A 13,937-nucleotide genomic window follows, 5' to 3' on the forward strand; every position below is an offset into this window, starting at 1 on the left:
CTATTAAATTAATTTCTAACATTTCACAACTCCATTAGAAAGGCTTGCAGATATAATTAGGTCAAATAAAATCACTGAATATACTTGGATGAAATGCGATGATTTGACCAAAGACACAAACTCCCCTGTTATGAGCTATATCCGTAATACAAACAGGTCCATAGTGGCTGCAACTCAAACACAGTAAACTACATGAAATGCAGTGTATTAATTGGACCAGAAAGAAAGATTATTGACATCCTTGGGATTCAGACTTGTGTTTCTATGGATTCTGGCTGACTCTTAGACTATGAAGCACTTCCTTCCTGGCTGATATAGTTTTAATATCTAGCTCTGTTGAAATAACTAATGTTGAAATTACCTGTTTTGTGGTAGTGAAGTATGAATAGAGTTTCCAAGTCAGAACACTGCAGTTCATATCATTAAAATTTCATGAGTTATCACTTCCTCTGGTTTTGTTCAAGTTGTGAAAAAGTAGCCCCTTGTATTGTATTCCCTTTGCTTAATTGTTAACAGTTTCTCTGGAGAGTTTTGGTGACATTTACCTTATCTCTCTAACATACTTTCACCACAAGCAGTTCTGCTTGCTTTCAGAGACTGAAGAACCACAAAAACATCACACCAGAGACTGTAAGAGGAAGAAATCAGTGGAAATCCAGCCTTTTAGCCCCTGCTGCTGTGACCATTAATCTCTTTTCCTTACACTGGGAGAAAAGAAAAAAACATTCTCAAATTACTTTCAGTAGTGCATGCTGAAGAGGCATTAAGAAATGCACTTACTTCTCTCGGTTGAATATGATGAATTCTTTCCTAACGGTTTCCAAGCACTGCTGCAGGTGTACGTTCTTTAAAAAACAGCATGAATAGTTTGATTAAAAAAGATGGAAAATCATAGACAAAAATCACAACAACAGCAACGATATCAAACAAAACAGCTTATGAATGAATACTATCAAAAGGCGCTTTGAAGACTCTTCAAAAGTGGGCCGTGATAGCACAATCAATCCTTCTTTCTTTTGGAAGCAGTTCCCCACAAAGAATTCCCGAGGATTTTTACGTCTGGTAGCTCTAAGAAGAATAGTTTGCATGAGCATTAAAAATCATTAGGAGTAGCAACAGAATTTATAAAACCTTACTGAAATGAAAATTCAAGTCTGGAAAATAGTTATTTCTTAATCTTCTCAGAAGTTTAGACTGTTTATACAATGGGTCTTTCTACGCAGCACACGTTAGTCAAGACTGCAAGAGACAGCTTTAAAACATTTATAACTAACAAGCTTTTCACTGCATACTTTTCATTTTTGGTACCAGTAGGGGATAAATACTCCTTATAACTATCTGTCCATGTGTGGGAAGCATATTTGCCAACTGGCAACACTTTTTCATATTTCAAATGCGCATCTGTGAGAATCTTAAAAAATGATTGCAACTTAAACATGCTGTTACTATTTGACTGAAATAAATGGTTGCTTTTCATCTTGCTTTGGAGATGGTTTATGCTATACGTGAAATGACAGACATAGAGGTCAAGTCTGTTTTCAGAGATGATAAAACTGAACTGAACTGATTTTGTACATTAGCGAATGTAAATGAAATGCCACTGACCGCAGCCACAGTCCCCAGCTTACCAGTGGGCAGGTTTCCTTAGCTCCATCTTTGGATTTATTTTTGGCAAGTCGCTTTTTCTTTTTATGGAGAGGCTTGGACTCTAAAATCATTTCTTCAAGTTCAAATGTAGGATCACAGTTCAGCCTTCCTTTCTGGTACAAAAGAATTCAAAGTTACTCTTTGAAGCATCATTGTGTTTTTAAGTTTGTCTGGCAAGTGTTAATAGCATTAATAATGATCCAGCTTCCCAACCACATCTGTAAAATAAAAACTGTCTTTTTAGGCCTAGAGTGGTGCTTGAAGTTTAAATAAGGGAGTTAAGGAAAAAAACCATATTATAAAGCAATTATAAAGAATTGGATCCTCTTCCTAGTTATATACAGATGTACTCCTAGAGTGACTACAATTATGTTACCCCAATGAGAGAGATTAATCTGGCCCAAGGTCTTCATCAGAACATCGGTTAGTGCTGTAGAACATAAATGGCAACTGTAATAGTGCAGGAGGGATGGGGAGTACCTCTAAGACCTTACTTGTTAAAATACGATTTTCTGAAGAGTTGCGGCTGGATTCAGTTACTTAGCTCCTGTCCATGATAACAAAGGAAGGAACAGGCCTTTTTTGGTTAGCAGCATTTATATCAAAAAATGGTTCTATTATGCTTTTTCTTACCCATTACTTACATTACTTAAATATTCTGGATTCTCCATTTTTATGTTAATTTGTGGTGCTTGAACCAAATCTTAAGATTCTTTGTTGTATCAGGAAGTTCTTTTTTAAGCAGGATGATTGGAAACACCATTTCTATATGGCCATTTCCTTCCTTGATTCTTTTCAGATTCTGCCTTAATTCTTTTCAGGTTCTTGATTCTTTCAGATCTTTTCAGCAAAAAAAGTTTACAGGAGCATAGTTATGCCTTGAGGGTTTTTTTTAATTCTATTCATTAGTGCAGTAAAGCCATCTCATGCCAACATTTGGGATGAACTGTTCCTCTCCTATTTAGGGATAAGAGCTAGGGTACGGCCAGAAAATCTATGGTTCAGTTGAACCCAATTTTTAAATTTTTAAAAAGTCACAGATATTATTTAGTAACCAGACACTAAGCAGAAAAAACACATCAGAAACCACTTGTATAACTTCTGATGTCCTACAATGAAACATTTGATTTAAAGATCACTCCATCATTTTTATATCCTAGAAAAGTCTGTATACTCAAAGTATAATATTAAACTCTCTGATGCCTTTTCTTGCATACTATCCAGTCAGGTTTAGTAAAATTTATTTGTTTTTTATTAATGGAGGTTTATAGCTTATTTATATTTATATATAAATAAATAATTCTTTACATTTGATCAATATCCATTCCTTTTTTGAGCATGTACGGTTTTAAGATTTGTTTGACTACTTAAAAAATACATCACTTTAATTCTGAAGCTTTAAAAATGAAAGCAAATTACATTTAAATAATTTCTTCCTTCCTTCATCAAATATTTAACAATACAATAAAACTACTAACAGTTTGTGACTCCAAGCTGAACATAAAAGAAACTAGCTAAATCATAAAAAACCACATGCACTAGTTAAGTAAGAACAATATTTATGGAATCAGACTACACAGGGAGAAATTAAACAATGGGACCTTCCTACCACAGGCCTCCCACGTGCCCTCTTGCCTGCAGGAGGCAGGCAAGCTCCTGACAGTAACAGCAAGCTGTCAAAAAGTTACAAAACTCTCCCCAGATCACAGTGTATGTTGTCCCCAATTCACCCTCGCACCCAAAGCCTGAAAACCAAGAAATATTTTGTTGTGTGGCCCCAGTTAATCAGTGAAGGTTTTGCTGGGCCAATAAAGAGAAAAGTTCTTGGAAAATTCCTGGCCAAACTTGGTCTCATGAAACAGTAAAGTTTACTATAAAAAGAAGTGTTGTGCTAGAATCATAGAATCATAGAATCATCAAGGTTGGAAGAGACCTCTAAGATCATCGAGTCCAACCATCAACCCAACACCACCATGCCCACTAAACCATGTCCCTAAAAAGACATTTTGACTCTCACCTTCTCACTGCTTTTCCTAACACACCTATCGACCAGGTGGAACAAGCCCCGCAATATCAGCCTCTGTCCTGAAGTGTCTGGTACAACTTGTAATGGGACTTTCAGATTAATCTAAGTAGATAAAAGTAACTTTTTACTCCTGTTTCCTTTTAAACATAGAATATTATTTTCCCTCTGATATTATAGATTACCCTCCAATATTATAGATTCCCTTCAAAACACAAATGAGGTGTCTATTTTCACATCTTTCCAAACGTGAAAAGAGTAGCTGTCTTTGGACATATTTAATGGCAGACAGTTCAAAGTATTTCAAGAGGACTTCCTCCTTTCTCAGTCTCCATGATGTTCACTGTTGTCAACATCAGCCACAGAGACAGGCCACTTGGCTAACAGAGCACTACCAGACACACTGATTCCACAATTGCTTCTGAAATTACATTTTAAATTACTTTTTTCACCATCCTTAAGAAGTCAGGAAACTTATCTGTACTCTCTCAGGAGTGAGGTACCCTCAAAACAACCTAAATCCAGGTGGAAAGAAGCAAACAGCCACATGAGAACTGTGAATTAAGGACTTGGGGATACTTGGCTATGGCCAGACACAGACCATCACACTCTTGTCGTGCCCCAGCTTTGGGCAGGCTGGGTGTAAACCAGCTGAATGTGGAAAACTTGCAGTCCCTTTATTAAGTCCTATTACTACAGCCAAAGTGCCATACCTCACTGCTTAGGAGGCAGGCTTAGCAGGGTGGCATGCATTGTATTAGTTGGCTGTACACTCCTGGACCAAAGCTGGCTTGAGTTCAATCCTTGGGAGCATAGTGAAGATGGAAAATATGGCCCTATGAATTCAAGCTTGAGTGGGAGCAAGGAGGAGACTGAGGAGATGTCTGGGGAAAGAATAACGCTGGGGCAGGAACAGGAGCGGAGAACAGACTTGCCATAGGCAGCTGGTTTTGCCGAAGCAAGTTGAAGTCCTCTCCCTTGACTTTAAGTCCTAAGACATGTACCTAGGCGTGACTGGGCTTTGCAGGGTCTGGGACTCTCCTGGATCCCCATTTATGTTGTACCTTTGGGTGTGGAAAACTGGATCCCTCTTTTAAAATACAAAGCAGGGTTATGAAGTTTCCCACATGCTGACAGTTGTGGATTAAACTTTCAGCTAGGAGTTGGAGGTCTAAATAATCTGTTGGGTTTTGTCTGAGAGTAAGCCCACGCTTCCGGTATCTCAGAGAGCAACTCTAACTTGAAAAAAAGGAAAAGAGGAAAAGCAGTCTCCATCCATCTTGTAGATCCATGCCACCTTGGAGAATGGAGTTCACGGTCCACCAGGCCAGGGAGGAGCTTTGTTCTGCAGTGCTTTGCTTAGGGTAGCAACCTGGGAAAGCGTAGGAGAAAGGCCTGGCATGGCGTAGCAGTTATTCTAGCTGCAGGGATGTTGGGTAAGAGGGAAGGGGTCCCGGCCTTGGTTTGGTAGATATGATATTCACCTCTCAAGCTTTCAGCTTGCACCACCATTGAGCTAAAATGTGAAAGGAAGGAATTTCACCCCTGCTTGCCCACCCACAGTTTTCTTCTCCTGCAGGATGCTGCTTCCAGGAAAGGCTCTGGTCAGATGCTAAGAAGCACAGCAAATACTGCCAGCACTCTTTTGGCAACCTACCTGGCTGCCTTTGCTCCATTAAGCAATGCACTCTCTCCATCAGCTTCTGCAGGGCTGGATCCTGTCCCCATCAGATTTAGCAAGAACTCTAATGTACCCCTGGATGAGGATAGGGTCTAGCTATTCCCCCTTCCTCATCTTTATTCACAGTTGCATAAAAAGATTTAAACGATCCTTAGTATTCTACAAATGTATTGTTTGAAGAAGAATTATGGTGCTGTATGACTGAACATAGAATCATAGAATTATTTAGGTTGGAAAAGACCTTTAAGATCATCGAGTCCAGCCGTAAACCAACCACTGCCAAGTCCACAAAGTGGAAAAGCAACAAAGTGGAGAAGCATGTCAACACTGCAGTCATTGCTTTGGATTCATGGCCCTCAAATCCATTTAACTTACAAATTATCAAAATGGAAATATCCAGAAAATACCAACAAAATGGAACCACAGTAAAAAAGAAACCACCAGATTCCCTCACAGAATCTGAATGTTTTAGTGTAGGAAACTGTCACAAAAGAAATAGGTCAGTCTTTTGAAACAGGATTTTTTAAGTGAAAAAGGAACAGCACACTGCAAATGTTATTTGGATGCCTAACTTTCAGAGCAGCAACAGTCATCTTGGTATTCTTTGGCTCAGAGTTAACTCTGACAATCATTTGCTCTAACAGCTGAAATGCAAAGTCTGGAAAACGTTTTTTATTTTAAAGGGACCAAAAAATGAGCCAGGGTTAATTAGTTTTTGTTGTGATCTAATGAAATGGGCCAAATTTTCCCTTAGCTGTGACTGAGTAAATGAAAGCAGAATCCAAAGTAAAACTTCTGTGAGAAGTACATCACTGAAGAGCAATAAAGGCAAGCGTAAACAAATAAAGTTGGAATTTGCAAACACAGTTCACCTGGAATATCGACTTACGTTAGGAACAAAGCCTGGGGTCACAGCTTTCTCTAGAACAGCATCCCAGTTGACATCAGCTAGGTATGGAGAGCTTTGGATGTCTGCAAGGCTTGAAAGACGGCACTCTGGGTCCTTAGTGAGGAGCTGTGATCAAGCACAAGGCATTTTCTAAGGACCCGGATGCCATATGAAAGAGTAAACATATCACACATAAATTGTATGATACACAATTTAGAGGAAGGAAATGGCTAGGGAATCCTCTAACAACTCCTAGAAGGCCCAATCTAAAAAAATAAAAGTAATAACTCATAGGAAATTAATATAATTTAATTGCCACCAGATGGCTGTTGCAGGCATGAAGTGTGTAAACGTATTAGTAACAAAAGTCTGTTTACAAATACACAAGAGTCCGAGTGACATGAAACATCACAGTTCAATGCTACCCAACAATTTGTATTTCGTCTGTAATTTACTGGAAGATATAGTTACACCGAGCATCCTGGCAGCAATTAAAATTAACCACCTCATTGCTCCATCTCTCAAAAATAGATTGCTCATTGCTGCAAAGGAAATTGATGTTCTATTGCTCTAGTCACACATTCACAAACATTTCCTGCTCAAATATCAGTACTGATGATCTGAAGTACCTCAAAGAGACAGAGGATCCTTGCAGCATGGCCAGAAAATTAAAACAAACAAAAACCTGGGATTTTAGGAAGCAAGTGATTTCCAGAGTCATGATGCATTCAGAAAGAACCTCAGCTTGTAGCTTAGTGACATTTACAGCAAAGCGGCTTGACTTTTGTTGTTGCAACTACAGCAACATGAGACAGGGAGAAATACAGCCCTTTTCACTTCTAAGCTCCCTGGCTGGAAACTGTGGTAGAAATTCAGAGGGCAGAGTGGTCCTTCCTTCCCTTTCCCACATACGCAACTAGGGCTGGAGATAATGGGGCCAGGGTACAGAGTGGGAATTACTGATCCCCAAAGTTTTGCTATCACTAGTGAATCAGTTTTTAAATAAACAAAAAAATTAGATTTCTATTTATTTGAGGCCATTAAATGCCTGAGTCTAAGCCTAAGAATAATCCAGCTTCTCAAGAGAGAATACTGAATCACTAACATTCAGAAAAGTCTAGGAATAAGCACTGCTTTCTTATCCTTGAAATTTTGACTACCTAATGTGTGTGCTTGCCTGATGCCTCTGCATTGCTGGAGGGGCTTCTGGAAGAGGAGAGAAGAGAGGACAGAAGGTTTTTGTGCTTTCTTACCTTTTTCAGTAGTGCTATCATGCCTTTGCACCATGTAGATGAGTAGTGAACTCTTTCTATCTTGAACATGTTGAGTATCTCATCAATGGGGGTGGCTGAATGAATTTCATAGGGCCTCTGGGATAAAGTTAAATCAATATGAAGCCAGCAAGAATGGATAAAAAAGTGTAGACAATTCATGTTTTCCTGAGCTCAGTATTGTTTATGCTGGAAATATCAAAAACACCAAAACATCTTATAACAATTTTGAGGCTAATCCTTTGCATGTGTGCTTTTCTTTGGTCGTAATGAATGTAATTACTCATAGATGCATTTCCTCTGCAAATTTTTCTCTCATGAAAAGAAGTATCAGTTCAAATGAGATGGCTGAATAATTTTGTTCCTGGTGCATTCTATGTGAAACGTGGACTATTTACTTTTTTTTTACTTCTAGTACTAGAATATACTTGTGATCTAAATGGACCTACTGTCCTGTGTTTACAGTGCCTAAATTCTTCTATATGTGAAGAGAAGCCCCAGGCTTCACAGTGCTTTGTTCATGAAGATTGCTGTGATTTATCTTTTATTAAATATAGCATTTGGAAATGAAAGTACTACATATAAACTTATATTCTTATTAATTGCTGTTCTACACACATTTTTTGAAGACTCGTATTTGTGAAACAAGTTGTTAGAATGATATTCTGTTGATGTATTTTTTAAAACAAGGACAGAGTGTGGATTGCTTGTGAATTAAGTTGTACCCAGCAGGTGACAAATATGTGATATGTGATGTGAGATCTGCAGCCAAATGCCATCATAGCAGCCATGTGCAAATTGATGCATCATAATTCATACACAACATAGAGTTACCTTCTAATCCAATATCCTCAACAGCGAAGAGCAGATACTCATTACCTTCACTAAGAACTGAATCATCCCTTGACTTTTGCTAGCGTATACTGGTACAAGATTATAATTTAAGAGTATTTCTAGGTGTTAGTTACTTAATCTGGTCATGAATTAGAGCCACTCTTCATAAAGGCCCAGAAAACATTCTTATTTTGAGAAGATTCATGCACATGTTTAACTTTGAACATGTGTATGAAACCAAGTCCATTCCAAGGCATTGGGTTGTTCTAAAAATAAATCCACGGATTGCTTAAATCTTCTTGTTTTGATTCACATTCAGTTAGTCTGTTGTCATTTAGTTATATCATGTCCATATGAATTCAACAGGACCTAAATGCATGCTCTGAATAGATAATTTTCTTGAATCAGGTTCAAAACTGTCATTTGAAATAGTCTGTCATATGCTTTTCCCTACCTGTGGTAATGCTGCCATAAAAGAGCTATTAAAAATGAAAAGTTAACATTCTGTCTGTTGTCAAGAAGTAACCTACTGCTGATTTAGACTTGATATAACAATGTGACCAATACGATCATTGAGCCAGAATTTACACCAATTGTTGGAAATGGTGACTTAGCTCTAAAAATATCAATTTTAAGGAATAATGAGTATTTGAATAAAGTAAAAAGAATAAAAATAAGAAAGTTCTTCTGTTAAGGATGTTTCTGCACATGCCTTTTTCCTCACCAGAAAAAGCCTTAAAAAATTTACCTTATTTTAAAGTTTATTAGCATTCCGCAATCTTACTTGATTTTTTGAGATTTGCAGAGATTTTTAATATTGTTCTTAGTTAATTTGAACTATAAATACTCAAAGAAATGGCCATCATAAGCTTGGTCTTTTGAGGTCCTTCACACCTATTTCTCCCATGTTTTTCAGCTATTCAATCCACTTGAGGGTCAGACCCCTTCTGTTTTATTTTGTGAAAAAGGAAAAAAAATCTGTTTTGCTTTTGTTTGTGATGTTTTACCAAAATTCATTGTAAACTGTTCACATCACAGTGAAAGTCAGAGTCCAAGAATCCCACCTACTGCCTCTTTCCTTCACCTTGTCTCTGTTGAGGGCATGGTATATACAGTTATTATAATATTTCAGCAGTAGTCTATAGGAACAGACTGACACATGTCATGGTTTGCATCATGCGGTTTAATTTCATGGACTTAGGGGAAAAAAATCAACGTTTGGTGCAAAGCTTTATAAATTTACTTTTTTGGTTGTTAGGTGTTTTATCAACAACTGGCTAAGGAGAGAAATGCAGCCTATTGAGAAATGCTAACGCTACAGTGGATAATCAAAAAATGGTCCAGACAGCTCTGTACCAGATGCAACCTACACCTGTAGCTACAGCCCTCTTTCCAGCAATGCGTTGTCTTGGCTGCCTGGCACTAGAGAGCAAGGCATGAGAATGGCTGCAATGCCTTGAGCACCCCGAGCCTCCTCTGAGGACTCTTCCATCTCATAACAGTAGAGGCAAATAAAAACAAAAATTCAGCCCAATGAAAAGCAACTCATTTTTACTTAGCTCCTCTTGAATTCAGGCAGGCAGTGTCATACACTACGCATAGCTCAGAGGTGGAAAATGATCCAAATTTCTAATGCTCCTCATTTCTAATGCTCCTTCCTTCCTGCCTTCCCCATGCACTAGTATGCACCGTGCTCCAGCTGCAGAAAGTCCTATCTCCGGGTGGCTCTGCCGAGTGCAACACCCTCCTCTTTCCCCAGGACTGCTGTAGCAGGAGCGGGTGGGCTGCACCAAGTGCCCGCCCATCTGCTCTGTGGCAATGGGGCTCTCTTCTCACCGCTGAACACAGTGCTGTGGGAGCGTGGAGGAGGAGGGGGCTGCCTGCCTGCAGGTTTAGCTTGCAGCCTTGCAGGCGCAAGCTGCTTCTTCGCAGCCCTCTGCACGGGGCTGCTGCAGCAGATGGAGCTTCAGACCTTGTGGTTGTTGCAGACAGTAACACGCTTTGGGTTAAGCACATTTCCTCAACCCACCGCTACTTCTCTTGTCATCACTCCTGTCAGTTTAGGTCTTGTCTAGACTAGAAAAATTTAGAAATACAATTCAGGAAAAAATACACCTTTTCCTAGTCCATACAAAGGCATGGGCTGCCAAGCCACCCTCTGGCTTGCTCAGTGGGCAAGAGCCGCCCTTCAGGAGAAAACAAGCAGCTGGCTTGGTTGACTAGAGCATGGACAGATGGCAATGTTTTTATTTAAAAAAAAATTTGATTCAGTCTCAAGCTTTGCTTTGTCTGTAGCCAGATAGTCTCATTCAGAGAAGACTGTATGGCTCTTGGCAAATGGATACCATTCTATATAATTTTTCATTTATTAAAGTGGCTAGGTATCTTTTGTGATTTGTCTTGGGAGATCAGCTTTCCTTATAGTGTGCTGCTTTCTTGGAGACACTCATTGGTGAAAAGGTTGATATAAAAATAGCAGGATGTTCTTTTAAATTATTATACGTGCAGCCAGTACTACCGTCTATGACTGGGGTTGAGAATGTATTTTGCTTATCACTGCCAGACCTTAAATGTTCAGGTTAAAATTTTTCATCCCGGGAAGAATGTCAGCTTAAACACTCAGTAATTGTTGAGAATGATGGCAGAGAAAAATTGCAAAGACTTTTTTTTTTCCTAAAAAGTTTTTTAATACTCCTGTGCTTTGAGAGCAGGGCTGAGATTTGCCATGGGAGACATCTTTGCATCAGGAGCATGACTTTTGCCATTTCTATGGAAATATAAAATAGTTTGGCCAAGTCTTAAGCCTTTGAAAAATGTAGCTTCTGGATTGAAGTAACAATGTGCAGACACTCTGAAATGTAGTCTTCCATCTAAAAATGGGAGTAATAATTGTTCTTTATTTCTAGTTTCCTTTGTCTGTCAACCTACATGAAACTGTGAGATCTTTATGGGATGGATTGTGTCACATTACAAAGTGCCTAGCAGAACAGGGTAGCGGTACTGTGTTAGGGTCATATGATAACAAATACTCTTTCCTTAAAAACAGCATACTGCAATGCAATAAAATCCTCTTTCCAAAATAGGAATTAAAAATTTAAAAAACCCAGCTACTTTAGCTACATAATTATCCTTAAATAGTATCTAAATTACTGTTTTCCATAGGGAATAGTAAATATTTAAGCAACCAACTTCAAGCTTTTGAACCAAAATGGAAAAGAATTTTCCATTATCTTCCCTGAAATTTAACCATGCTCAGGAAGATTTTTCATTAAGCTTATTCACATAATTGATTAGATAAGTAACAAGTGTTCTGGCAGATAAGCATTTTCTGTAGTTGGACCAAGCATTTTAGGATATTACATTAGCTCTTTTAAGGTAGTAGCCAAGAGAATCAAAGATATAATAAAGCCTGAAGTAACTCAACCTCAAAAAATACCATTGTTTCCAATTCAGCATTGTTGAGAAGTTAGTAAAACATTAGGCTTTTCCTTAGTGCACACTGAAAGTCTACGTCCATTTTAGGCAAACTTTCACGATGTAATTGAGAGTGGGGTGAAACTTTCCTGAGAATGTTTCCAGCTGGAAAGGACTCAGGACAGCATTCCTGAACTGAACTGCAGCCTCGTCCACTCAAATTTTATCATGAAGGGTGCACTCAGGGGCACTGCAAACTTTGGGACTTCTGTCAGTCAATGTGTTAAATAACAACAAACCCCATCATTCTTACCCAACCCCTCAGTAATTCATATGCTGTAATTCCTAGTGACCACCAGTCTACGGGGTACGAGTATCCTGGACCTCCATCCATAAAGGCCTGGAACACTTCTGGAGCTAAAACAAGAAATCAAATCAAACAAAAAGCTTTATATTAAGGTTAGACTATGGATCATTAATGTTGGTATTTGAAAAATGAATAAGGACGCAAATAACTGGAATTAAATACATTTGTAAACGCAGCATTTTCAGGATGCAGTTTCAGTGCCTTGGTTTGCTGGCAACAAGTGACCTTCACCGGTCAGGGTTTTTCAAAAGCCAATAATTTTATATGTTAATTCCTACCTGGTCCATTTAAATTTTATGTTTATGTGAATAAAAATAAGTAATAGGAGGGGAGTTCCTGAACTGAAGTGTGACTTGGAATATTTAGGGTAATGCAAACATTTTATGGGACAAATATGCAAGCAAGGTGATTCCTTGTGATTGATAGAGGTGTTGAATATGGTAAATCTCATCCTTATTCTACATTTGGATAGAATTAATCAGATAGGTTTTAAAGGTATTCAACATAGGCAAATGGTAATTAAATACAAATCCTGACACTGATTGTATGCTGTGATAAACTCTGTCATGACTAGAAATAAACACACTGTCAATGAAGTAATGAATTCCGTAAAAATAACTTTCCCGGGGGGAAAAAAAAAATCGATCTTTTCAAAACAAGGATCCAGTTGGCTAATTTCAGCAAGAAAGGCATACTAAATAATGCCACTGTAGTTTCTTCAGAAAACCATACATAAGTAAGAGAGAATATAAAATGAAATGTCAGTCATGCTTTTCTAATTATTTCACAGCAGAATCTCAGTACACTTTGTGAAAACAACACTTTCCCTGGGGATTTTCTAAACAACACTATCGCCAACCGTAACATCATGCTAGATTGCAATTACCACGTGAGCCTCTTCTGGCCACAATACCGAGTCTAATGTACCACATTACCACCTGATTATCATCGCATCACTTTCTAATGGGCATACCGCAATGAATAATGTAATCTGGTCACACTTACTTCTGACTGGCAGTTTGGGATTTGACTATGTATAGCATTTAAAGAAGCACCTTTAATTAAAGGAAAGGCATTCCTTGCAGAGGAGTTTTTGCAGTCCTTGCATCATTACAGATGGCAACTTAACAATTTACAACTCCAGACCTGAGTGCAGAAAGTCTTGAAGAGCCAAACCTAACAGAGGATTTTGGCATCTGAATTAGATGCGGCAAAACCCTAATCTGTAGAATAAAAAGCAACGAATGAATGAAAGTGGTCCTATACTCTCTGCCCAGCAGGACCATGTCTAAATAGGTTTAGTAGGAGAACTGCAGGCACCTAAATAAACATTTTTGCCAGAATACGTGTGTCTGCAGAATAGCTGACCAGTGGATCTCTGGCATAGGTAAGCTTGTGCTGTGATCCAGCATGGCATGAATCAACAATGCCATAAAAGTCATCACACTGAGATAGCTCTGTCTCACCTCCAGATAATATAGCTTCACTTGGCATGCTATATCTTCAGATGTACTTCAGATCTTGTTTGCATGCTGCTGGAGATCTGTGTAGGCACAACTTACATGTGTGCAGTCTATCACATAGATAGATGCTAAGAAGGTAGGCAGGATTTTTTGTGTTACTGTAGTGGATCAGTGCATCTAAATTGCACATCAGGCACCAAAGTCATATTTTGAATATCACCATAGGCACCTTGTAGTGAAGGTTTGCTTTATTTAGCCACATTTGTTATGGTTTTTGCTCACTGTGCCTAGATGATGTATAATAATATCTCATTACAGAAAATAGCCTTTGTGGACTTTTTTATTGAG

General features: G+C 38.5%; 1 protein-coding gene across 1 annotated transcript in view; it reads right to left on the bottom strand.

Annotated features, from left to right (window-relative positions):
* The window catches only part of STK32B (serine/threonine kinase 32B), a 194,369-nt gene that overhangs the window by 25,243 nt on the left and 155,189 nt on the right, over positions 1 to 13,937 (bottom strand). The window contains exons 7-11 of the mRNA XM_076337575.1: positions 12,073 to 12,176; positions 7,494 to 7,610; positions 6,241 to 6,366; positions 1,629 to 1,760; positions 781 to 845 (exon numbers count right to left, since the gene is read on the bottom strand). Of these exons, the coding sequence (XP_076193690.1) occupies positions 781 to 845; positions 1,629 to 1,760; positions 6,241 to 6,366; positions 7,494 to 7,610; positions 12,073 to 12,176 (544 nt within the window). The remainder of the gene's footprint in view (positions 1 to 780; positions 846 to 1,628; positions 1,761 to 6,240; positions 6,367 to 7,493; positions 7,611 to 12,072; positions 12,177 to 13,937) is intronic.

Source organism: Aptenodytes patagonicus, chromosome 4 (assembly GCF_965638725.1).
Source record: "Aptenodytes patagonicus chromosome 4, bAptPat1.pri.cur, whole genome shotgun sequence".
NCBI lineage: Eukaryota > Metazoa > Chordata > Aves > Sphenisciformes > Spheniscidae > Aptenodytes > Aptenodytes patagonicus.